Source organism: Megalobrama amblycephala, linkage group LG19 (genome assembly GCF_018812025.1).
Source record: "Megalobrama amblycephala isolate DHTTF-2021 linkage group LG19, ASM1881202v1, whole genome shotgun sequence".
NCBI classification, from domain to species: domain Eukaryota; kingdom Metazoa; phylum Chordata; class Actinopteri; order Cypriniformes; family Xenocyprididae; genus Megalobrama; species Megalobrama amblycephala.
Window position 1 is genome coordinate 7,489,302 of NC_063062.1, and position 26,555 is coordinate 7,515,856.

The following is a 26,555-nucleotide window of genomic DNA, read 5'->3' on the forward strand; positions in this document are numbered from 1 at the left end:
TTTTATTATTTAAAAATAATTTATGGAAGATATGCATGATTTTACATAGCACAAAATTACATTTTCAGTCCCTCAGTCTAGTTTGGACCTTTTATTCATACCTTCGTATTGAAGAATTTTTCTTTTTGACACACCTGCCGTCTCTTGCCTTGCTGTGCAGAACAAGCTGCATATTATTGCTAATACTGGAAATTAATGTGGCTAACCCAGACCTTTAACACGCAACCTTAAGCTAAATCTTATTTTTTAAAAAGAAACCACTATTCGGTTGGGTGTTTCTGGGAAACTCGGCAATGTGGTAACACTGACTTGTACTCAATTGTACTCATTTTTTCCTTTGCAACCAGTTATTGATTTCGGCCCATATTTTCTGACTAGGACGTGCCTGACATTTATATTGCAGTCATGAACACATTTTTTATAGACGAACTACAGAGGCTACTAGGTTGGTATCTTGAATATGTGCATTTCTGTATTAAAAAATGGGCATGTGCTTATTGTTGCCATTTGAAACAATCTATACCATGTGATCTGAATGTAGCCTGCAGGTATTATCATTCCCAGATTCCTTTCTGCAGTAAAGCTACACCAGCTCTCAAAGCTGAGACAGAACCCATTTTCAACAAATGAAACTGAACATTACGCACTTTACCCTCTTCTATAAAGTGTACCTTGTCAAATAAAACAAGATTATTCTCCGATGATTTTGTACCTCTGCTCTTCACAATGCAAATCACTAGAAACAGGAATGAAGTGCTTTATTTGCTCAAGCGGCTGTACTTACCAAGTAAAAAAAAAAAAAAAAAAATTTAAGAGTCAAATATTTTGCCAAGAAAATCACAGAAACAACAGGGCTGTCTTTAGAAAACCATTTATTTACCACATTAGAAAAAAGCAGAAATCCAATAGAGATCTTCATAGCAAGACAATTTAATGTGTTGATAGTAATCAAAATTGCAAAAAGCAATTGTTTGACACCTAATTCAAAAGATTAATGTTTTGCACTATTTGTGATAGTTCAGCCTTTGGCATGATGCACTAGGCCCCGGATCCTGCGCGTCAGGGCTTGGATGAAGGTGTGACGGGAGCGGGTTTTGCTATACAGCCCCTCGACCTCCAGCAACTTCCTCTGTAGCGGCTCACTGAAGCTGTTCGCCACATCACTCTGCAACTACACAAACAAGAAAGGGTCAAAAACAATACTAAAGCAGATATTTGAATAAGTTCAGAGGCAGTAAGATTTTTTTTTTTTTGAAAGTTTCTTATGTTCAAGGCAATTGTGAAAACTTATTACAATTTAAAATAACTTTAATATATTTTAAAATGCAATATAATTCTGTGATCAAAGCTGAATTTTCAGCATCGTTACTCCAGTCTTCAGTGTCACACGATCCTTCAGAAATCATTCTAATATGCTGATTTACTGCTCAAAAAACATTTTTTTTTCTTTCCAGCATTTATTTGAAATAGTAAAGACATTTAATGTTACAAAAGATTTCTGTCACTTTTGATCAATTTAGTGCTGTAGTCAGGAACCTATGACTTGCTGATAAAAATCATGTGCCTTTTATGGCTACACTCACACTGTTTGGAAATGACAACCGAAATGTTCTGTTTAAACAGCAGCAGCTTACAGTAGCAACTCAAATACTTTCTGTATGATCAAGTCTCTATTATCATGTTTGCCATGACTGCTTTATAGAGGACATTAACTGATTTAATAATTGACAAAGCTGCTCAGAGACCATGTAAAAACAAACAAAAAAAGGGGGTGGGGCTAGTTCTGTGCCCTGAGATAAAATCCCTGTTTTCATTAAAATATCATTAGTTTTAAATGAGTTTTATATTACAGTAAAAGAGTAGAAAAGTCGTTTATTGGTTGGAGTCAGTCAATGAAATGGGACGTTTTTGTACGCAGTGACGTCACTACATAGAGCAGATCGCGCCGTTTTGGTGGTCCATGTAGCAGCCACCCAATAAACGACTTTACTACTCTTTTACTGTAATATAAAAACCCGTTGATATTTTAATGAAAATATTGTCTCATACATATGCAAATATTTATTTCCGCATGCCAAGTCGCACTGGATGGCGTTGTTCATTGGTCAGGCATTGACCAATAAAACGGCTTCCCCACCCCCTTTCTGCTCTCTCACGTCTGCTTTCAAGTGCTCAAGTCAGTTTTGCAACAGGAATATGGCAAAAAGAGTAGCAAAAGTCAAAGTGCCAGGACTGCCAGATCTGAGAGGTTGTAAGTGCCGACTTGAAGCTGTACAGCGAAACTGAAGTAAAATATGTCTCACACATTTGTGTCTGTCATTTTGTTTATGTGAATGCCATTTTACACATTTGTAACTATTAAACTGCAACTTCAACTTCGTAACACGGGTGTTTTGATTGTTGTCTGTGTGTGCAAATCGAAACATTCAGCTTTTCACATCAGGGCTGTGATGGTAAATTTCAATTTACAAATACAAATATTAATACGACAAGTTCTCACATTCAAATCAGCAACCTCTCGAATTTTGCTACTGAATTACTTTCATAGGAATTACCTGAAAACGCTCACTCTAATTCGGAAACATTATTTAGGAAACATTAAGTTTACCTACTTGTTCCTCAGAAAAACATTGCTACAGCCAGACATTCTACTTTGAAAATGTGCGTTCCGGGCGGAATGTCTGTCTTTGTTTTGGTCTGTGCGAAACCATGTGCTGCCAGTTTATCCAATAGTATTTCGACATCACAGGTTGCCAGTTGGCGGAAAACACCGTGTATTGCAACCCATGGAAACCAACAAACAAACTGGGTCAGAGAATCGCAGATTCTACTTGACCTAAAAAGCCTCTGCATCCATCTAAAAATCTCTATGAACGACAGCATATTGAAACAGATAAATCAACTCATCAGCTTACAGTGTTTAAGTCTCCTCAGATTTCATTGTGAATTGCGCTCCCTATTGTTGCTGGCAACCCTCGTCTTTGAATGAGGGGGTGGGCCAAACTATATTTTGAATTTAGACTGCAGTACCTATTTTGAACACTGGGTGTCATTCCCACATAGAGCCCCTTTAATGAAAAACATCAACTAGAAAAATACAACTAATCCTTTGCAGGAAGTCATTAACATTGGATTTACATCCAAAATATTGCCAAATAGGAACTTTTACATTTCGCTTTGAAACCAAATCTTCCGCCATCGTCTTGTCAGTCAGCTCCTCACTCTTGTGATAAATGAAATCTGACTCCTGCCGCTGATCTGTGCTTCGACTCTCACTCGGCTCATGCTACATTGAGCACACACGTTCAGTTTTTAATTGTAGTGTCTGTTTTCCAACTGAACTAAATTATATTTATTACTATATAAAAAAAATAATAAAAATCAAGACAACGATGGGGTGGGGTGGGCTGGGTGGTGCTATGGTGGGCGAGTGATGTAACCGGTGTTGCGGTTGAACACCGGAAACACCAACTATCACTGCAAGCCTACTGTCTAATGATCTAAATAAAGGTATTGTTAATTAAAAACTTGTTTCAGTAAAATAATAATAATAGTAAATTATTTGTTTTTATATAGTTTTCAAAAGAACAATACATTAGCAAAAAACTAAAAAATTGGCTCTTTGGTGAAAAAAGGTTCCTGACCCCTGATTTAGTGCATCCTTGCTGAATGAAAGTATTTAAAACATTTAAGAAAAAAACATCTTACTGACTTCAAACCTTTGAATGGTCAGTAATACATATTTTGGAAAGGAAAGAAAAGGAAAGGCAGTCCTGCAATGTACCTGTTCAAGATCTTGCTGGCTCACTCTTGACACACTTAAACCTCTGCTGCCACTAGGATCTACACAAAAAGAAATTAGACATTTGATAAATGAGTCCCTCATGCAGTTAAAAACAATCAAAAACTAACTGAAGGATAGTTTGAGAGACAGCTGACCTCTGTAACCTGGCAGAAGTGAGTCTTTGGGGTCAGTAGGCGTGCAGTAGAGCAAATAGAACTCTAGGTGGCGCCAAATCACAAACAGGCACGTCTCAATGATATCTTCAGAAAAATGTCAAGAAAAACATACAACTGTTGTCCACTTCCCAGGTGTCACATAGTAATTGCCATAATAAATAAACATAAAACAAACAGAAGCTCAAGAAGTTATTGTGAAAAGCAAATTGTGGCATCTCTTGATTTCTCAAGCAATCTATAATATGTGTTAGGATACAGGAACAGAGGGCAAGAAGTTTGGCTCGGTTGTTGACCAGCTGGACGAGCCGGCGCTTGGCAAGCACGTTTCTCTGCACTGATGGGATCTTTTCCACTCCACCAGAACCAGACACCAGACCCTGGCACAGCTTTGCACACAAAACGAAATATTAAACATAGGTTATGTCTTCCAAATTCTGAACCTTTTCATCAAACAAGCAGAGAAAAGCAATGTTCAGCATTGTATACCTCCTTCAGTTCTTCAGGAGGAAGCTGTTCCACTCGCTCTAGCTTGTTCAGGCTCTGTCTGTGGCTGTCATGGTATCGGAAGAAGTCAGTCGTGCTGTTCTTCAGTAGGAGCAGAACCAATCCCAGACTGGGCACCCGCGCAGAGGGAACGGACACATCTGATTCAATACAATGATGCGCAGGAAAAAGCACAGTTAGTTTACAGAAGCCAGCCAATATTTTCTCAACACAGACACTAAACAAACACAAAGACCAACCTGCTGGTTCACTTGCTGATGGGCTGAACAGACAGAGTGTGAACTGGGCTTCAGCTGAGCTTTGCAGCAGTAGCGTCTGGCAGTACTCCATAATATTAGCACAAATCTGAGAAATCACACAATACGCATCAGAGTGAACCATCTAAAGGCTGAGATAAACTACTCAACTTTTGCCCTGATCTGTAGTCTAGAGAATTTGACACTAGCCTGCCTGCAGATTTTGGGCAGTCAGAGCTGACGGATTTCACAGAAAATCTCAAGCTTTTCACACTGGGTGTATGATGGGCACAGACTCTAATTTTTTTAACTTCAGACTATGATTCCATCCAGACAGAGAATATCAAACATGTTTGGCATTTTGAGCTAATTTTATAACATTGTTTTCATTTATCATGCATCGCCTAGCGATGAGGAGCATGTTTCTGCATAAGTGTGTTCAGAACAGCCCGAAAGTCTGGTAGTGTGTGATCCTCAGTTGATGACCAGTTTCTCTCTGTTACCATTTACAAAGACAGCAACTTTAAGATGGCTACAGAGAGAAGTAAGTGGGCACTAGGAATACTGTGACATCACACCTGTTGCATGGCAACCTCCATTTCCTCTTTCTTTTCTGCAAGGTCGCCAGGGGAAACAGTCTCCTCAATCTGCTTCAGGTAGCGAGCGCGATCAGTGCCCACCAGCCGCACGAGCAGAGACAATGACTGACGCTGACGGAGGGAGAAAGGAGAAAGATGGGGAAAAAAAAAAAAAATAATAAAAAAAATCACTATTTTGTAAACTTCATACATGTACAGAATTTTCACCTTTAAAATACAATCGACAATTATGATGTCATCTAGGGGTGTAACAATTCACTCGTTGCTTCATAAAATTAAGGTTGAACCACTGCAGTCACATGGACTATTTTAACTATGTCTTTACTACTTTTGTGGGCCTTAAAATGTAGAGTGACATTGCTGCCTATGTGTGGTTCAGAAACCTTCAGATTTCATCAACAATATCTTAATAAATTTGTGTTCCGAAGATGAACGAAGGTCTTACGGGTGTGGAACGACATGAGGGTGAGTAATTAATGACAGAAATTTCATTTTTGGGTGAACTAACCCTTTAAATTACTGTAGCATTTTTTATTCTAAATGAAAATACGATAAAGAACCTCACATCATGCAGAGGTGTTATAATGTTCCGTATAAAGAGGGCTTTCCTTACTATTCCGTGAGTTAGTTTAGGATTAGTTGAGAAAGTGCATGATATTCTAGGGTAGTGTTGCACGATATACCGGTACTAGAAAGGTATCGCGATACCCTGCTTTTAAAAACGGTCCGGTTCTTCATTTTATTAGTATCGGTACTTTGAGTGTCAGCTGTATTTCCTAAAGTGCGACAGCAGGGGGCAGTGTGCGTGCTTCTAAAGCACACTGATACCTAGTGATGGGAAACCGAGGCTTTCTGAAGCGTTTGAGGCTTTCATCAAATTGTGCCGAAAAAAGGTTCATTACTCGAAGCTTTTAACACAGTGCACATTAGCGACATCTGGTGGTCAGACTTGTTTTCTCCACCATATCTAACAAATGGGGAGCAGATTTGAAAAAGCACATGACCAGACAAAGCTTCAGAAGTCCGTGACACACGGAATCACTCTTGTCTTGGATCAATACAGTTCTATCTGATCTAAACTAATCTCATCTAAATTAATTTGTGACAATGAGACCACAACTCCTGTCATGTGTAGCCTATTCAACGGATTCACATATTGATCAATAATATAAAATACACAATGATGTGATCATAATTGATCATTTGGGATGAGCAGTTTAACCCTTATATTCTGTTCAGGGTCTCTGAGACCCCAGCAATAAAACATGATTAAATGCATTTTCCTTTTATGTATCAGGTGAAGCGCCAAATTTTTCAAACCAGCTGTCCCGATTTTCCGATACTGCATGACGTTTGAAGCTTCAAACGTCATCAATCACGTGGTATTGTCATTTCGATACAAGCATCGGTACAGTGTGTGATACAATAGTGCTTTGAAAACTGCGTCGGAGCATCGGAGCCCCGGTATCAACCGTCCCATCACTACTGATACCCCTTTTCCACCAAGGCAGTTTGAGTGCTGGTTCGGAGCCAGAGCCTAGTTTCAAATCAGTTCTTTGTCTTTCGACACACAAAGCACCAGCTCCGAACAGGAAAAGTGGTTCGTAAGTAGCACCAAAACGTTGCTGGGCTAGAAGTAAGAACCGCTTGCGTCAGGGGCTGAGGGCGGGGTTACCGTGACCAACAAGAAACTTGTGACCGCCATTTTTTAAATTGCAGCTAATCGAGCTAATAGCAGCTCGATTGTAATTACGGCGAGTCGTGTTTGGATGCCGATGTAGGTTCGCAAAGCTATGAGCATCAACAGTAGTGAAACATCCGCGATTGTTGATAGGAGGCTTGTTCGAGATGCATCGGAGCAGTGCGGACCGATTCGGCGGGTGCCGCGGATCCGCGGAGCGTTTGTAGAGCATACGACTCCTTGTGCTTTTGGATCGTTCTCGCGGAGCTTTGATGTCATGCGCCGATCGCTATGCGAGAAGCCGATGCATCTCGAACAAGCTTGGTGTGTTTGTGTTTGGCGCTGCGGCGCTAGCTTTGCTGTGAAATATGAGACGTATACAGTGACGCAAGACCTGGTTCTGTGGTGGCTCTCTAGCCTGTGGAAAGGCAAACTGGTTCTTAGAAGGCTCGTCAGTTGAACCAACTCCGAACTGGCACTAGCACTAGCTCTGAACTAGCACCCGGTTCGTCCTGGTGGAAAGGGGGGTATGAGTGCGTGTTTATTCCTCTCAACTTGCTCTACAGCTTTTATGGTGACGAAACGAAAGGTATGGTTGCAAATACAGGTGCTCTTGCAGACCGTCCACAAATTGTTGAGAAAGCAGATGCACAAAGCGAAATATGGCATTATTTTGCTTACATTGCCGACAGCCAGGGCAAGCCCACGGACACCACAAAGCCCGTCTGCAAAAGATGTTACAAAATAACGCAAGCGAAGGGAGACAAAAGCATCTTGCCGTCAAACATCCCGATTTGTACAAAGAATTTAAAGAGCGGCAGGTTAGTGTGATACCAGCATTATGTTTATGCTCTCAAACATTAAATGAGTGTTTTTTTATTTATTTTACTCGTGCAAGCAGATCTCCGCAAAGAGGTGTATTATTGAGTCTTAGTTTAATAAGTGATATCTGGTTGCAAAAATAAAATTAATTTAAAAATATATAAATATGTGAAGGGTATATACAGTTATTTTAAACCAATTTATGCTTTAATAACATTGCTCCAATTATTTGCAGTAATATAATTTTTACAATCATCTTACTGTCAAAAACACCTAAATGTATAAAAAAAAGCAAAAAAGCATAACAGCACTAATTTACAAATTTTTATTTTCATGTAGCATGAAAATAATAAAAAAATATATATATTAAATCTAACTCTAACTTCACGGCAATGAAGCACAAATCCAGAATTATCAGCCTGCACACTGCTGTTTCCTGCTGTTTTAGGTTTTTGCCATAGTATCGTTTAAGTATCGTGATATTTAAGTTGGGTATCGTATCGAAGTCAAAATTTTGGTATCGTGACAACACTATTCTAGGGTAGTCTATTCATGGAAGCATTTCATGTTTAATGTACCTGGAACATTGTAATAAGGCTGTGTAGCCTATACATTAACACTTTCCTACACAATAGTTAACATTAACTAACAATACTTTTAAAGCCTTTTTAATGGCATGTAGCATCATTAAGAAGTAGCATGAACCAGCATCTAATGGACAAAAGTGTTTTTTGTTTTGCCCCCCCTCTCTGACCCCCTGAAGGTTGCAGTGAATTTTATTGTGAATCGTTCTTGAATTGAATCAAAAACCTATGAATTGTGAATTGAATGGATTCACTCTATCCAAAGATTGACAGCCTTCATCATAATGAACTGTGAACAGTCTTTCTTACAGCTGTCATCTTACATATTATTTAACCTAACTTTATTGTTTGCTTCTCTTTAAAAGTTGTTTGAATTTTTTTTTAATATTTCACCTGGAATCTGCCTATGTGTCCCTGTAATTCCATAAGGGCTGCACTGTTGAATTCCTGTCCCATCTCGAGGGCTCCTGAAACACAAAATTGACATGCACAGCTTTAGTCATGCATTAGTTTGTGGAGCATTTCAAACAGCTGCAGTGTTGCAGCACCTGGCAGTGCAGTCTTGCTGATGATGGCAGTGAGGAGAGAGAGTTCCTGTAGAGCGCCCATGCTCATATCTTGACCATGCAGAATGGACTGAATGACATCAGAGTGAACAATGAGCCACTGGAGCACCTATAAATGAAAACACACCGTATGTTTATGTAGCATTTAAAACTAGTGATTTTAATGTTTATTTATTTATTTATTAAGTATGCAGTAAGATGTAGTACTACATACAAGTATATACCTATCCCATAACTAGCTAAACTCTTATAGGACATAGCAGAGATATATGAATTGGGATTCAGCCCGTTTCTAAGGACATCATTACATGGACGTTTATGTACCTGTGTTGCCCCCTGCTGGTGCTGTGTGGTGGTGGAGGTCAAGATGACCTGCATCAATCTGAGAGTAGGTAGCAGGATCTGTCTGTATCTCTCTAGAGGATTTGGAATAAAGCCTGATGGATCTCTCTGCCCAAACACTCTGAAAGAGAAATGAAGAGAGTAACAAGGCAGGATAGAGAAAGACATTAAGATAATCTATAGCTTGGACTCTAGATTATAGAGTACCTGAGCGCGTCATTTTGAGGGAGCATGTGAAACACCTGACACTCCACCAGCTGACTGACCAGCCCACAGCGCAAAAGCTCCATCGCACCCTGTGCTGTCTTAGCCACACGGGTCAGCAGAGCCATTTTGGACTCGTATATGTACAGTGGTTTGAGTAGTGGAGGCTGAGGTGTGAGCAGAGTTTGCAAGGCGACATCATCTTGTTTCAAGCTCTCCACCAGCACACGCAGGTAACCGCTGTTACACAAGTACACCAGCCACTGGCTCTGTCTGTCTATAGACAACACCCTGTCCAACACTGCCAAAGCCAGCATCTGAAAAAGAGATGATGTCCTCGAATCAACTCAATAGGTATTCCGAGGTCTTCCTCTCATAATACCTTAATAACTAAGTAAGATATTGTTGACTTGTTTGCTCTTACCCTGCCAATCTCATGGCCGTCACAAGCATCTCTGCATACCACTTCCATAAGTGCAGTGCCATAGCTCTCAATTATGGCTAGGTTCTCTCTCTGCAGCTTGGAGAAACAATCTTCAGGGGCAGTCAAACGCTCCCACATGGATGCACCTGCAAATTTGGTATTATATATTTTAATATTTGAATATATAATTTTATATATTAGCATATAATCACAATGAAAATCATGTTAAAGCCTACATGCTTTTCATAGGCAGATACAGTGTGAACGATCACTCAATTTATTAAAAATTATATATATATAAAATGTGATCCAACTAAATATTGTTATTATACATTCTGGGATATGAAATGAAAGATATATGCAATATTGCCCAAAAACTTTCTAAAATTAAACTGCAATATGAAGGCTCAAAATTGTAGGTAGCTAAATAAAATGCTACTTTCTAAGGCAATCATGATGCCCAAAAATGCTGTGTAGGAATGTATGAGTATGTGAATAAAATAAAATAAAATGTTTCCCTTGTATTAGCATATGTGCTTATATACCTGTCTGCAGTGTCTCTGGCTCCTCAGGTTTCTGGGCAATTTGCAGGTAGTAAAGAAGAGCGCCATAAAGGTGAGCCCGTAGACGTTGGAAACCTCCACCTTGATGTAAACAAATACCAGGGAGTAAGACAAGAAGTTTAACCATTTAACCTCTAACATGGTGGAATTAGTTGATTAGTCTTAAATGTGACCCATCTAACCTGTGCACAAGATAAAATCCAGCAGCTTCCTCAGGATGAGGTGAAGAGCGGAGTTAGCGATCGAAGCAAATCCTGATCCAGATCCACCCTCTGGCCCCGCCCCCTGCTGCTCAGACAGAACTGATTGGCTGAGATGTGCTGTTAATGTGAAGACCGCCCCGGCTACAATTGGCATCAATTCACCTGCAGCATCTTCTGATAACACCTAGAGGAAAGAGAGAGAAGCAAGTAAAATTCCTGTTCCACATTTGGATAAAAGCATCTGCTAAAAACAAATCACCATAAAAACACACTCACTTCCTTTCCATCTGTTTTCCTACCTTGTCGTGCAGGTCCAAAAGCAGGTCTCTGATGATCAGCTGGCGCTGGTCTGCTGGGATGAGCTCTGAAGGACAGGCCGTGAGGATGGTTTCCACCAGACTCCTCCAGCTCTGAAGAGCGTGACGCTTAGCACTGAGACTACGCCGTACGCGGTTCCTCTCCACCACCTGCTGCAGGACTGAGTTCACTTCCTGATACCGACAAAGACCATAAAAGAACAATCAGTACCGGGAAACACTTTTTTCTGTATCTCTTGAAATAACAGAGATGCACTCACCTCCATCAGCAGTGGTCTTTGCCCAATGGCCGCCATGCCCTGCAGTGCATTGATCTCTGCAACTAAAACTCGACGGAGCAACTGAAACATGATGAATCAATGAAAGAATTAAATGTATGTTTTAGAATAAAACAAATTACAGTATGAGCTCTATTGAATGCAGATCAGGGAGCCATCCACGTACCTTGACGTTGCAGACAGTGTGTCCCTGCTCGTTGACGTGTTCACAGTTGGTGATGACCTGTTCGATCTGAGTACGCTCAAAGAAGTCCAGCTGCAGAAGCTCCGGGGCTTCCTGACTGAAGTCTATGGCATCCAAAACGCTCAGCAGCCTCCTGCGTACTGAAACCACCAAAGGGCAATGGATGATTAACTAATTATAATTAAATCAGATGGCTCCTTTCTTTTCTAAATGGGCGGCCCCTGGTCGGAACAAGCTGAAGTGCTGTCAGACTTTCCCTTACCTTTGGAGACGGTGCCAAAGTGCAGGAAACCGCTAACTGATCTACTCTCCTCCTCCATGCCTGTCTCTCCATCTGCTACAGATAAAATGAAAGCATTTACTTCAGTGCGGCTGGCTGGTCATCATGAGGAACTCTGGGTATTAGTATTACCTGCATGTAATGAGTGTGGTTGGTCATCGAGAAGGAGGTTGAGCAGTCTCTGTGTGTGTGAGCGCTGGCGGTTCAGTGAGGTCACTCTGAGCTCAATGGCTGTAGTCTTCATCAGCCAGGACATTTGAGACAGAGCAGCAATCTCATTTTCTGTGGGACATAAATATGGAGTCAATCAGAGGCATTAACTGTTGTTGAAAGTTGTTGCATGCTATCCTTCCTATATATCATGTGAAAGTATGATGGTGGGTTACAAATCAAAGTAAGATAAAAATATGTAAAAGGTGTCTGAAGGCCTACTAAACCCCACTTGACACTTCTGAGTGGCTGTTTTCCTGCCTTTGTCGTGTTTGAAATGGATATGACATTACCGTTAATAAGTTTAGGTTTGATAAAAAATAAAATGTAAATGTTTTTGAAAGTCTCTTATCTTCACCAAAGTTGCTTTTATTTGATTTATTTGATCAAAAATACAGTAAAATAGTAATATTGTGGATTTATTTGGATTTATTTGAAATGGAAATCTTTTGCAACATTATAAATGTCTTTACTGTTACTTTTGATCAATTTATGCATCCCTTGCTAAATAAAAGTAATAATTTCTTGGTAACACTTTACAATAAGGTTCATTGGTTAACATTAGTTAACTACATTAGTTAACATGAACTAATAATGAACTACACGTATACAGCATTTATTAATCTTTGTTAATGTTAATTTACTAACATGAACAAACAACGAACAACTGTATTTTCATTAAGTAACATTAACTAAGATTAGTAAATACAGTAACAAATGTATTGCTCATGGTTAGTTCATGTTAGTTCATACATTAACTAATGTTTAACTAATCAACCTTATTGTAAAGTGTTATCAATTTCTTTTACAAAAAATATTCCTGACCCCAAACCTTTGAAAGGTAGTGTACATTTTCCATTGGATGTTAGGGACACACTACTGTCAAACTTAAAACAAAGAATGCAGATAGGCAGTTTACCTGGTAGAATGAAAGGTAGGTGCTGCAGATGAGAGAACAGGAAGTCCTGACTGGTCCTGAGGTATCGCATGGTGGGCCCTGAAGTGTCAGGACACGCGCACAGCTGATAGATTACCTGGAACGAACACACAAAATATATTATCTATTAACAACATATTATAAACAAAACATATATACAAAACACATTATCAGGATTGCTGCACATTTTTTAAATCAAATTTAAAGGTGCCCTAGATTATGTTTTTAAAAGATGTAATATAAGTCTAAGGTGTCCCCTGAATGTGTCTGTGAAGTTTCAGCTCAAAATACCCCATAGATTTTTTTTTATAAATTTTTTTAACTGCCTATTTTGGGGCATCATTATAAACGCGCCGATTTTATGCTGCGGCCCCTTTAAATCCCGTGCTCTCCGCCCACGGAGCTCGCGCTTGCCTTAAACAGTGCCTTAAAGTTTACACAGCTAATATAACCCTCAAAATGGATCTTTACAAAGTGTTCGTCATGCATGCGTCGGATTATGTGAGTATTGTATGCTGTTATATTGTTTACTTCTGATTTTGAATGAGTTTGATAGTGCTCCGTGGCTAACGGCTAATGCTACACTGTTGGAGAGATTTATAAAGAATTTAGTTGTGTTTATGAATTATACAGACTGCAAGTGTTTAAAAAATGAAAATAACGACAGTCTCGTCTCCGTGAATACAGTAATAACCGATGGTAACTTTAACCACATTTAACAGTAACAGTAAGCTAACGAAACATTTAGAAAGACAGTTTACAAATATCACTAAAAATATCATGATATCATGGATCATGTCAGTTATTATTGCTCCATCTGCCATTTTTCGCTATTGTTCTTGCTTGCTTACCTAGTCTGATGATTCAGCTGTGCACATCCAGACGTTAATACTGGCTGCCCTTGTCTAATGCCTTTTATAATGTTGGAAACGTGGGCTGGCATAGGCAAATATTGGGGGCGTACACCCCAACTGTTATGTAACAGTCGGTGTTATGTTGAGATTCGCCTGTTCTTCAGAGGTCTTTTAAACAAATGAGATTTATATAAGAAGGAGGAAACAATGGAGTTTGAGACTCACTGTATGTCATTTCCATGTACTGAACTCTTGTTATTCAACTATGCCAAGATAAATTCAATTTTTAATTAAGGGCACCTTTAAGACTTTTTAAGATGTAATGTAATGTTATGTAATATTTAAGCAGTACTCAAATTCATGCTAAAAATATAGCTACAAATAGTAAACACATGACAACCTGTAACATCTTAAATCATTGCTTAAAGTTCAAATCTAGCATGCACAACTGGATGTAATATGACTGATCAAATGACAGATTGTCATCTATGCGTTTCATTCTACTCTATGGTTCATCCACCATCCTACTGGCAAAAAAAAAAAAAGTTGATCCACTAGAACTTGATCCATAATAGTGAGAGTTAAGCGCCTGTTTCATCAGTGGTCCAGCATCGCAAATGAAGGTGCCGACTAGTGTGAAATACCCAGAGCACTTCAGCCTTCGATTTTTTCTGATTGTGCAAACCTTGCAACTTTGCAGTTGCGTCTGCCACCATGTTCACCTGATTAGAAGAGCTGCTGCTAGTTAAAACATATATCATGATAACTGCTGAAGCTTTTATCACAGGCTTGAATCAAGTTACAAAACATGTCCTCCTAACAGGTTTAATAATTATTTTTCATAGAATAAAAAGAACAATTAAATTCAATATAACAATACATAAAAAATCAAAAAAGTAAAAAATGTTTCAAACATATTAAAGGGAAAAAGAACTATAAAGAACAATAATTAAGAATCAGAACATTTTCAGTCAATGTCTAGGGCACATTTTAGTCCATATTAAAGCGTAAAAATGTTTGGAAATAAACAGCCCATTAAGACTTTTTATTAAGTATTTAAGTAGGCCAATTTGGTGTTGTGATGAACAACATAGCAAATACAAACATCAGGAGTGTGTTTCCCAAATCGAACTAGGGTCGCAAGTTCCGTCATTACCAATAAAGTTCAATGGGACTTACGACCATAGTTGACTAACGATGCTTTCGGGAAACGCACCCCTGAATGGCTCTTTAAAACAGAAAGTAGCACAGCCTGCTTTGTTTTTGGGGTTACTGGGGTAACAGCTGCATTTCTGCTGTTCCATAAGAGGCATCTACTGTCAGACCGTGAATGTGCATTTTCATTTAGCGTGTCTCCACTTGTTCCTCCATGCTTCTCATTCGTGTTGGTGATATATACATCAGAGTGTACATGCCTCTATGACGCAACATACATGCAGTGTTGTACATTTTAACCAGTTCTAAAAAATGCATTCTAAAAATGTAAATAATTTGCAATTCCCCTTTATTACTATAGTGTCCAATTTAAACATCAGCATAAATTGCTTGGCTTCATTGTTGTCATTAGTTCTTGCCAACCATCTCCGAAACCAGTTACCGTTGAGCCAATGAGTGTTAAATTTGCACTTCCCCATTTTTCCCGAATTTGTCCGCTCTCTTCTCCCTCCCCATCCCATCTTTGGTGAAATGTTACTGTGACGTACATAAAAATGTAAAAGTCAAGTTGTCAACTGGGTATTACCACAGCCTAAAAACCTGTATTTTTCAATCAGATTTAAGATCTCATCTTAAAATGTAATGCCTAGCAGAAAAAAATACAAATATTTAAGACTTTTTAATGTCCTTTAAAGCAGAAGATTCTAATTTCAGACATTTAACACTTTTTAAATGCCTCACGGGAACCTTGATTATACATTAACATATTTTAACCTAACGTAAAGGCCATTACGATGTCTAAATATAAATCTGTTAAACTGTGTGTACCTGGTAGCAGAGTTCAGCTAGTTGAGGGGCCTGTTTGGTGAGCACAGGTCCAGAGCGCCACTCACTGCCCCTCTGGAGCAGACTGAGGATCGCATGCAGGCAACTCCGCGGACAGCCAAGAACACCTTATTGACAGAAACATGACAATAAGGAACAAACAATTCCTGTTTCAGGTATAGCATAGTATGTGTGAGGTCCTGCATTTGATTTTAGAGTCAAGCTGAGGTCTTACCTGGGTCCTGCAGGTTAGTGGAGGAAACCGGCTTCTTCACTTCATAGCCCAATAGATACAGGCCCAGGTTGGGGCCCTTTAGTTCCAGAGAGGTGATCAGAAGGTTCAGAATGTGAATCTGGGTTTCATGACGGATCCGGGCCACCCGTTTCTCAGGATCTGAGTCTGAACCAAGAAAAAGAGGTGCTAGGTTCTGCTTTAAACAATTCATAGATGACATTTGGCCATTTTGAGATTAAGGACTCACCATCTGTGCTCACTCCCTCCTGAGCTTCCTCACTGTCCAGACACTCCACAAAACCAGCCATCAGCTTCTCACTCACTGCCTGCTCATTACAAAACAGTTCTTTCACATTTAAAGCAACTCTTATTTATTTTATTACCTATAGACAGTGTGATGTCTTTTACCTGATCATGTGTGAAGTCTCCAACCAGTCTGGCCTGGATGTTTGGGTAGCGTGCGATACGGCGCAGGATCTTGGCACTCTGGAAAGCAGCATCTGGGTTTGAGCTGCTGTGGTACAGGTACCTGTGAAGGCCAAACAAGTAAAATCAGCACAGGTATCGCTGAATCAGACACACATATATGGTAAATATATGTAAATGTAGAAAGCAGACCTGGCAATGTTGGTGATGTGATCGGCCTGTCTGCTCTGAGCACTGACGCCCTGTAGGAGCTGTTCAACAGGGGAGACAAGTAGTGATGTCTGACTTTCTCTCAACAGATCCATAAACGTCACTTCCTTCTGCAGGGCCAGCTCCAACAAACATAGACAGTGCAGCACTGCAGATTCCAACTGCTTCTTGCCTAGAATAATACAATATAATGTAATAAACAAATACAAACAACTGGAGTAATCAGCCATTACTCCAGCGTCACTCTAATAGGCTGATTTGGTGCTCAAGAAACATATTTTTGTGGAAATTTTTGTGGTTTCTTTGATTCTTTGATGAATAGACAGTTCAAAAGAACAGCATTTATTTAAAATAGATATATTCATACAAAATGTCTTTACTGACACTTTTGATCAATTGAATGCATCCTTGCTGAATAAAAGTATTAATATCTCAAACTTTTGAACAGTACTTAATGTTTTTATGTATTAAATACTAAATTTCATGTATTTAATATATAAATTATAATGTTGTGATTTCATTTTTAGTGCTTTATTTTTTACCTTTTCAGTCAAAATAGTATAGAATTATCAGCTTGCAAGTATTGGCCACAATTTTAATATGGCTGCATCCCTAATATTATTATTTGAATAGGCATTCAATTTAATTAAGAATTATATAATGTTTTAATAACTTGGTAATAAGAGTTGTTTTAAAAGTGTTACTAAAAGCAGGCATCTTATACTGACCAGGGAAGGGGGCGTAGGTGTCTAGCTGACGAGCGCCCTCCTCCAACAGGCTGAGGCAGAGAGAAAGGGTGGGCGAGTCATTCAGCAGGTGGAACATCAGGCTGTACCCCGGGGGCTTATGGGCCAGCACTTGTTCCCCCTGCAGTTCCACCATCTCTTGCAGGAAGTCCGCTGGCTGTGGCTCATATTCTCGTAGAAGTTTGTGAAACACCTCCAGCACTGCCTCAGCTACTTCCCACTGTAAAAAAAAAAAAAGAAATAAAGATACAAGACCATAAATGGAGGCAAGGCAGAGATAAGAGACACGTTTAAATCTAGCAGGCTGCAGCAAACCTTTTCAGCTGGCCGACGGTAGGCACGTGTGGGGAAGGCAAGAAACACAGAGTCACGCAGGAAGTCAAGATAAGGCTGAAAGCCTGGTGCACGCAGTCCTGCTCCAAGATTCACTGGAAGTGCACTCTCTACCAGAGTACTAATCAGATGACAAAAGGCCCTTGTGAGTGGATACTCCTCACAGCTTGATTCAATCTCGTTCAGCTCCACCTGTTAGAAGAAAATTAAATTAGTGCCACAGTAAAAGCACATATATATACACTCAGTAGGGCAACACAATTAATCGAATTAAAACCAGAAACGCAATATGGCTTTGGCTGCAGTTTAATTAAAAATATATATACGTCTGTTGCTGTGTGAAGCGTGCTACTGTCCTTTTTCACATGAGCAGCTCATGATCCAGTTTCTCAGGTCATGATCAGTTTCTCAAGTCACAGTAAATGCTATCTAAAAATCCATATCCATAAATATTAGTTTTAACATTTTACAGTTGTGCTGTAAAATAAAATTATTTTTTTCTTAATTATTTGATTTTTTAACTGTTTAAAATTTTTATTTAGTAATACAAATCATAATAATCTATCATAAAATTGAGCAAATTGTGAAGCCCTACAAACAAGCACAGCAAACTTGAAGCTCTAAAAATGAAATAAAAAACATAATTTTTAAATTAAGTATATACTGTATGACAAGAAACTGACAGCTTACCTCAATCCCAGCTGCCTGTCTCTGTCCAGGGGCTTTTACTGTCTGCAGGATCTGAGAGGGAAAAAACAACATTGATCAAAATCATTATAATAATAAGTCATCTCAACTGAAAAAAAGCCACTAAGGTGGTTAAATCACACTATCTCTGCTGAAACAGTTTAACAAATAGATTTTTTTGAAGTTAGTACAGCTAATTCAGTTTAAACATTCATTCTTTTAGTGTAGGTCAGTTTGGCATTATAGGCTAGAGTTTGTCAACCTGTGTGTACTCCAGAGATTGCCAGAGGGAGGCAGCGATTTCGGGTGATTTGCCAAATGCAGCGAGAGCATGCAAGACTTCAGCTTTCAGCACAGGCTGAACGCTGCACTGCAGCAATCCCAGCATCACCACCACAGGTGTCCACTGAGGGTGTTCACAAAGAGCCAGACGTGCATTCTCACTCTGAAAAATATAAGTTTATACAAATGTTTAAACAATGACATACCAAGAGGTACCTTCTAGATGATGTGATGAGGGCTTATTCTGGAATATTTCAGTTTTGCTTTAAAATGAAATCGAAATAGATTAATTTATTCATCACTAAATCAGACTCAGTCAGAAAACTGTTCTTTTTTGGCTGATATCTAAAAAAGGGGGTGGATAACCAATTTAATGCTGACGTATAATACAGATGTATCTCAACTTGCTGAAATTAAAATACTTATATATACTTAAAACGAAATTATTTTGCACCACATTTAGAAATGAAATTGTTCAATTAATCGATTGATTATAGTGGTCTTTCACTATTTAGCAAATTGCGATATATGTGTGCTTTACCCAGGTGATGATAGTGGTAAGCAGCTGGAGGAACGCAGTGAGGCCATCCAGCTCTCTCTGAGTGATGCCTCTGATGGGTGGATGGCGGTACTGCGTGCTGTCGGCATTGGGCACGTCACGTCGGAGGTTCTCGTGGTAGAGCATGAGAGAGTGAAAAAAGTGCTCCCATGACACTAAACTGCCCGACACCCCAACCTGCCGGTTCTCTCCTGAAACAGCCAGCATAAACAAACTTGTAACTTGTTTACAACAGCACTCATATTACATCATTCATTTTTAAGATCTGAGGGTGCAGTTACCATGTGGAGCTCCGTTGGTTTTAAGAAGACTAAAGCAGTAGTGGGAACACTGAGGGCCATTAGCAAGTCCTTTCAGCATGCGTAAGTAAGGGATGTAGAGAGTAGCAGGGAGCAGATCACCCATCTGACGCACAAACTTGGAGAGAACCACCTGAGGTGACACAAATGTATATTCAAATTTAGGCACTATTTATTATAGGACAAGCACTTTTTCTATAAAAATACATCTTTAGTATGGTTTAGCAGGCATATTCCTGACACACCTGTTTGTGAGGGGGTCTTTGGGGAGCTACTCCAAGGAATGATCCAGTGAATGAAGTGTGCTGAAGAGACTCAGATGGACACCAGAACTCCAGGGCCAGCTCAAGTTCAAATGGATCTTTACTGTAAAACTCCCCAATCTGAAACATAAAATAATTCAGCATTAATTACAATAGTTTAAAAGTGCCAATTAGTGATATAATGCTTCAGCGTTAGTAAAAATGGGTGCATGAGATCCTAATTAAATAGAATTGAGATCTTAGAAGCAATATGTGAAGATGCAAATAATTTCCTGGCTGTAGAGAGTTATGCAATGCTAAAGAATTCATCAAGTCTGAAGTACTTGATAAATGTAAAGGGATGCTCACAAGGATCATGAGGTGGTCCAGGTCCTTGCGCAGAGATGATGGCGGCTCGCTGCCCATCTGTAGAGCCATGTGGATCAGTCGAGCATCTTCGTCGGCACGGTTGCGCAACTGCTTCACCTGCAAACAACACTCTTCACTTAACATCTTCATATGCACTCATAAGCAAAACACAAAAAGCACAGTAAAAATTGTGGGTTTTTATTTAAATTAATACTTTTATTCAGCAAGGACATATTAAATTGATCAAAAGTGACAGTAAAGACTTTTATAATGTTACAAAAGTTTTCTACTAATTTCTTTCAAATAAATTCTGTTCTTTTGAACTTTCTATTCATCAAGCAACCCTAAAACAAAAACAAAAAAAGAATCAGATTTCACAAAACAATACCAAAACCTGTTATCAACATTGATAATAATAAAACATGTTTCTTGAACATTTCTGAAGGATCATGTGACACCATTGACTGGCGTAATAAAAATGAAAAATGTATACAAATATAAAGTTAATTTGAATTGAAATAATATTTCACAATATTACTGTTTTACTGTATTTTTGATCAAATAAATGTAGCCAAGCTTTTGAACGACAGTGTACAGTATATGAACATATAGCTAAAAATGCATGCATTTCTGCTCGCACCTTCAGTGGCATAAGAGCCAGGAAATCAGTAATCAGAGAATGCAGTCGGCGGGTGTAGAATTCTTCTTGGCGGAAGCCATCACTTCCCAGGATGCCCTCTGTCAGGAAGAGGAAGACACCTCCCAACAGCGCCTGGTCTGCCAGAGCCTCATCTGCCTCAGTGAACTCCACTAGAGCTGAAAAGAAAATTAATGAAATTGGGAGAAAGTACATTAACCTGATAACACATCTTTAAATGTTTTCATGCATTTTCAAGATGTATCTACTTTTTGCATCTACTATAACAAACTATAGCAAATACAGATCATATTAAGACAGCAACTATGACATATCATGATATAAAGAGCTGAAGTAAAGGTGATTTTGAAATCAACAACAGGCTAAGCTTTGGAAGGGGTTGCCGTGTAGATACCTGCGCCCTGTGGAAGTTGTGACAGGGCCCGTAGAGACAGAGCCCAAGCCAACTGCACCACTGCCTGCAGTCCTGGAAGCTTCCAGGCCTGACCCTCCACCAGTCGACTGTGCACCGCCGCCACATACTGCTTCTCTGTCAGTAGAGGCAATGCCTGGAGCAAATCTAACCAGCACACAAAAAATATATTTGTGAAAACATAATATTTCCTACTCTAGTAAGTAAACAACATTTTCTATTAATCATACTTGTATGAGTGTGAAAAATAATAAAGCATTTATAGCTACCAATGATGGTTGGGGAAAAAAAGCATGAATACCTTCTCTATCCTCTGTTCCTTGCTCCAGAAAACTAACATCCAGACAATAAAGCAACGCCATGACTAAAGCAAGGTTGACGCTATCCAATGAGCCATCAGCCTCGGCAGTCACCATCTCCAAATGACCGATGAGAGCCAGGGTGTCATCTTTGCTTAGAGGTGACTGGCATGTCCAGGCAAACAAACACTCTGCCAGTGACTGTCGGCACTCTTTGATGAGGTCAGATACCTGTACCATATGAAAAATACTTCTTTAATACTTACTGTCTGTTAACATTTATTTGCATATGTAATTATTATCAATTTTATAGAATGCTTCACCTCTTTCCTGTGTTTCTCATTGCCAAGGCCCCGCTCTTTCTGAAGCCTCTCAAACTCGCGGGTCACGTTGACATCTGAGATCAAGTTCAGGATTTGCTTGGTCAAACCCTGAGCCATCAGCTCATCCGTGAACCGTGTGGTGAGATTCACCAATTCAGGACTATGTGGGAAGAAAACATGACAATGTTTGAGACATGAGAATTACATTAAAAATCAACAAACCTAAGCTAAGAAAACAAATGAGTAGTTTTGTTGTTGTTCTGTTTTTTGTAATGAACACTGCACACTTCTAAAAAAATTTTTTAACTTTTCACTGGTGAAAATTGTTTGACAAACTCAAACTTCTTTTCTGTTTTGACTTAAACCCTATTGAAACAGGGGCAAAATCCCAAATTTCCATTATCCTTGGAGTTGTTGAGTGGTGCAATCAATAACCTGTGAACCTCTTGGATATAATGCTTCCTAAAAGGGAAGCTTGGAAGAATGATCTTGGTGAGACCAAATCATGGAGGATGCATGAAAGAAGAACAGCAAACCTCAAGTCAAGAGTGAAAGTCTTCCCGTGTCTGGACTGGATGAGCGAGCGGAGGGAGTTGGCCACGCAGCGTTTGCCATCCCAGTAAAGGAGCACAGCTACCAGGCCTCGAGTCAGGCCAGGGAAGTGAGCCTGCTGGTGCTCTCCTAAAAATACACATGAAGATCACATTATTACAAAGCACCTTCACTGCAATATCATATGAGCAATGTGCATTTCAACAGTACTGAACAAGTATGTTGAATGTGTGTACCTGCCAGCAGCAGTTCAAGGGCAGCTAGTTCTCCCAGGTCAAAAAGATCACTAAGGATGAAGGTTTCTGAGATGAGCTGCTCAGGAAGTAGTCGTGCTCCCTGCTGGCCCTGAATAGCAATGCCTTCTGTGCTGGCTTTCCGAACCTTCTCTCTTTGTTCCGCACTCTTCGGCTGGAAAAAAAAAAAAAGGTTTGTGAATAAATCATTCCGATCAGTTTTGAAAAAAACAGATTGAAAAGAATGAAGATTTTCAATTAAAAAAAGACAAGCACACAAGTCACATGGACCACTTTTATGATACTTGGATGGTATTCACAACAAATGCTAGAATGTCTTTTGAAGCTTTCAAATCAGATTAAAGATAGCAAAACAGGATTTTCCATTTCACAATTAATTCAGAATTTCCCACCAAACTCAAAAGTACAATTACAGGTTTCCACACAGGTCATTATTATGTAAATAGACAATGTTTTGAAACCTACTGGGTTTTTGAAGAGGGAGAGGAAGTAGGGTTTGTGTTTCTTCAACTGCAGATCTAAAAGATGTACACTCTCAGGCTGACGTCTCCATATGGCACCCTCCACGGCTTCCCAGAGCTCCTTCAGTGGGCCCCACAGACTGGCTCCTTCAAAACATGTCACAGAAAATTTGGTTTAGGTCACATTAAAAAGGGGTTTAATAGACACTTAATTATAATGTTCAATAATATTATTATTTGACTGCACTGACACTATTGTATGAAAACAAAATTTGTGAACTGAGCTGGACGATGGCAGCACTGTTTTTGCAGAGCTGCTTTATAGCTTATTTGACTGATTGATAATTGACAAATGTTGCAATATCGACATTGTTACTAAACTGAACTGAAATAACATTGAACTGACTCTGAATAATGACATTATTATCTTCTGTAGAGCTGCTTATAACTGAATTTAACTCATTTTATAATTGATGAACAGTTATCAGACTGAACACAGAACTGACTTAAGCTCAAGCTGACATAATACTGAATAATGACACTACTGTAGAGCTGCTTTACAGCAGAATTTAAATTTGCATTAATTATGTTTGCATTATGGATTGTTATTTTCCTGTTTATTACTGTGAAGCAGTTACAATATGTATAAAGTGCTAAATAAAAGTAACTTGGCTTAAATTGATAAAATACATTCTTTTTTTTCTGTATACACACACTATCAATGACTGTATGGAGGATACATAATGTACTATCTAATTCGGTTATTCATGTTCAATTTTTGTCCAACCATTTGTCACAAAAATTCTTTAGTGCTACCATGCTGAGTTCCCTTGACTTAAAATTAGAGGTTGATTATTACAGCATTATCATTAATACAAGAGATTGTAAACAGATATATGAAGCATGGACACCAACTTGGTCAACTTTCAATTTCGGCAGCGAGCAAAACAGGAGCAAAAAAGGAATGCAAAATAGATGCCGTGACTTATATTCCATTTACTATATAATAACACCACGCTAAACTATATTCTTAAATACACATTAAAGCATTTTTAGACTTAAATCAGACATTATCTTGGCCATTATTAACCTTATTTACAAATAAAGACCGTATTCACAAGTTACTTTTTAAGAGACATTAATGTTCCAAATAAACTACTTTGTCTGGTCACACAGAGATGATGGTCTTACGACGACATTTCATGTAATAATAATTATAATAATGTGGATAGATAGTAATAATTAAGGTAGTGTGACGCATATAACGTTAGCTACACACTTTTCAACATAATTAGTAATGAGGCTAACATGGAGAGCCGACTAAGTATTTGTACTTTAAATCTATTGAATTACATTGGTTTGAATGGCCAATTAATTATTCGAAACTCTATACTGTATAAAACATGGACTATGTTTATAAAATAGAATATATACATTTATACCTGAATTTACCGCCATCTGCGTCGCCATGTCTGAAGCGTAAATGGGCTGCCCCGAATTTTGCCTGTGTGAAAACATAACTTTCAGTTTCTTTTGTAATTTTTTTTTTTTAATTTACATTCGTATAAATTTATTTATTTATTGCTTTTTTATTTTTATTTTTTACAACATGGTTTTGTTGCGTTACGTTTTTAGTGAAATAGAGTTGATAGAATGGCAATCGACACGAAACTGATTACTGAAATAAGAGGCCCGAAAGTTTAGTCTCTAATTAGTCAGACACAATGGGACTAAACAATATGGTAAACACTTTGTAGATTTCCATTCTATTTATTGTTATTGTATTGTTATTTACGCGTAAATTATTGTACAGACTCTGAAAACTGAACACACATGGACAGCTTTGTCACATGATACATGTTCCTTTTCTCATCGCTTCTTAGAATGGGCTAATCACAGTCACCTGTGGTTACAGGGATATGGCGTTTCATAAAATCATTTTACAGAAAGGTGTTAGGTCATATCTGCATTTGTATGACGGAGGCAGATTACGGCATTTATTACATGTAAGCGATTATAATGTCACTGTGCATCAGTAAGATTCAGTAAAACTAAGAAAAGTGTCCTAAGGTAGTTTTCTGAGCCGCCAAGCGCCCCCTGGGGACCGATACCGTTTCGGGCAGTTATGAGAAAGGTCCTCCACATTACTGCCTGATCAGATGAGAACGATGCCTGACAACTAATCCTATGATGTTGGCAAACAGGGTCAAAGGAGATGGACAATGTGTTAAAATTGCTAACTATCTGTGGCCATATTTCATCTTCATAAATGTAAAGTTACTGACTGTAAGCTCAACATTACGCTTTTCTGTATTGATTTAAAACTATTTTATGACTCTCTTTGTTCATCGCTCAACAAGAAAGCTGCTAAAACTGCACTACTGCTTGAAAAAAATTATGATTTCATGATATATATATATATATATATATATATATATATATATATATATATATATATATATATATATATATATATATATGTGTGTGTATTATGTGAAAATTAAAGTTTATATATATAGATAGATAGATAGATAGATAGATAGATAGATAGGTAGTCTAAGATATTTATGTTAAATATTTTTTTGCTTGCTTGTTTATGCATCCTTTTTTTGTATTTTGTTTCAAAATCTATTTCATGTATACCCTGTATGCGTTGTTTAATAAATAATAATAATCCTATGATGTTACTTGGTGCACTTCTATGCACATAACAACCACAAAGAAATTTAAATTGAAATATAAAGTCAATATAAAATATACACATACAAACCTGCCATACCTGCTAGCTGAAAACTCAGCAGTGGAAGTTAGCCATAGGTACTTTTTTAGCATTCAATTAAAATTATGTTTAGAATAGGTGCAATTAAAATATATTAATATGCATTTATTTCTTCTTTTAATATGATCTTCATGATGTATCACTCCACTAAATTCATTTCATATCTCTCCTCTCACATGTTAATGACAGAGGGTCTTTTGTATATTTATGTGTGTATTAGGTTTTTTTTACATTTTTGTGTTTATATTGAAAATATAATGGGTTTTATTTTGGAATTTGTTCATTTTTTTAACGTATGTTTTGGTGGAGATAGCCCTATATATAGTGCATGCATGTTCTGTGTGCTGTTAAAGCAGGAGCTTGTTTTTCTTTGGTTGTTGTTCTTTGTGTTGTGTGTCAATTTATCCTCAGGGGTAGGACTTGTATTTTGTTCAGAGGCATAGATTATTTTTCCCATTTTTCCATGAGTTGTGCATTGCCTCAGGACTTTTTGTTTGCACCAAGTTGTAAAGAGAGAGTGCAAATGGGATAGTTTTCTTAAAAATACATTTACTTAAGTATATCAGATCACGTCAATGACTGTTGCAAACTCCATTTGAGACACAATGCCATAAATGGTATAATATTCAGAGTCCTTCTGAAAATATAGGGCTAATATCAGATCTTGTTATTTCAGCTATGATAAGTACATCTTTGTAAAG

At 38.4% G+C, this 26,555-nt stretch overlaps 1 protein-coding gene across 2 annotated transcripts; it reads right to left on the minus strand.

Annotated features, from left to right (window-relative positions):
- Positions 1-855: 855 nt before the first annotated feature.
- On the minus strand, positions 856-24,668 carry nup205 (nucleoporin 205). 2 transcript variants are annotated; one of them, XM_048168867.1, is made up of 41 exons: positions 24,518-24,668; positions 23,080-23,222; positions 22,597-22,768; positions 22,345-22,489; positions 21,809-21,968; positions 21,488-21,716; positions 21,169-21,333; positions 20,757-20,932; positions 20,117-20,233; positions 19,751-19,888; positions 19,488-19,638; positions 19,189-19,397; positions 18,628-18,810; positions 18,369-18,419; positions 17,661-17,870; positions 17,328-17,565; positions 16,582-16,771; positions 16,372-16,492; positions 16,211-16,289; positions 15,964-16,128; positions 15,732-15,856; positions 12,877-12,991; positions 11,880-12,029; positions 11,730-11,801; positions 11,450-11,607; positions 11,266-11,346; positions 10,988-11,179; positions 10,668-10,872; positions 10,468-10,566; positions 9,923-10,068; positions 9,502-9,815; positions 9,277-9,415; positions 8,935-9,061; positions 8,780-8,853; positions 5,279-5,410; positions 4,704-4,809; positions 4,447-4,604; positions 4,217-4,346; positions 3,940-4,044; positions 3,785-3,843; positions 856-1,171 (listed from the first exon to the last, which is right to left on the minus strand). In XM_048168867.1, exons 1-41 carry the CDS (start codon positions 24,591-24,593, stop codon positions 1,019-1,021), a joined length of 5,958 nt encoding a protein of 1,985 aa, XP_048024824.1. In that variant the 5' UTR covers positions 24,594-24,668; the 3' UTR covers positions 856-1,018. The 2 variants fall into 2 exon arrangements, with proteins under 2 accessions (XP_048024824.1, XP_048024823.1); XM_048168866.1 differs by having other exon boundaries at positions 11,730-11,804.
- Between the last annotated feature and the right edge of the window lie 1,887 nt (positions 24,669-26,555).

What these genes read in the sequence shown, in the direction of transcription:
- nup205 (XM_048168866.1), bottom strand. Translation starts at nt 24,593, where the DNA reads ATGTTTTCACACAGGCAAAATTCGGGGCAGCCCATTTACGCTTCAGAC. An exon ending in CACCTACGCCCCCTTCCCTG is followed by an intron (nt 16,772 to 17,327) that starts GTCAGTATAAGA and finishes GTATTATTCTAG; the next exon opens with GCAAGAAGCAGTTGGAATCT. An exon ending in ACTTCTTGCCCTCTGTTCCT is followed by an intron (nt 4,045 to 4,216) that starts GTATCCTAACAC and finishes ATTTTTCTGAAG; the next exon opens with ATATCATTGAGACGTGCCTG.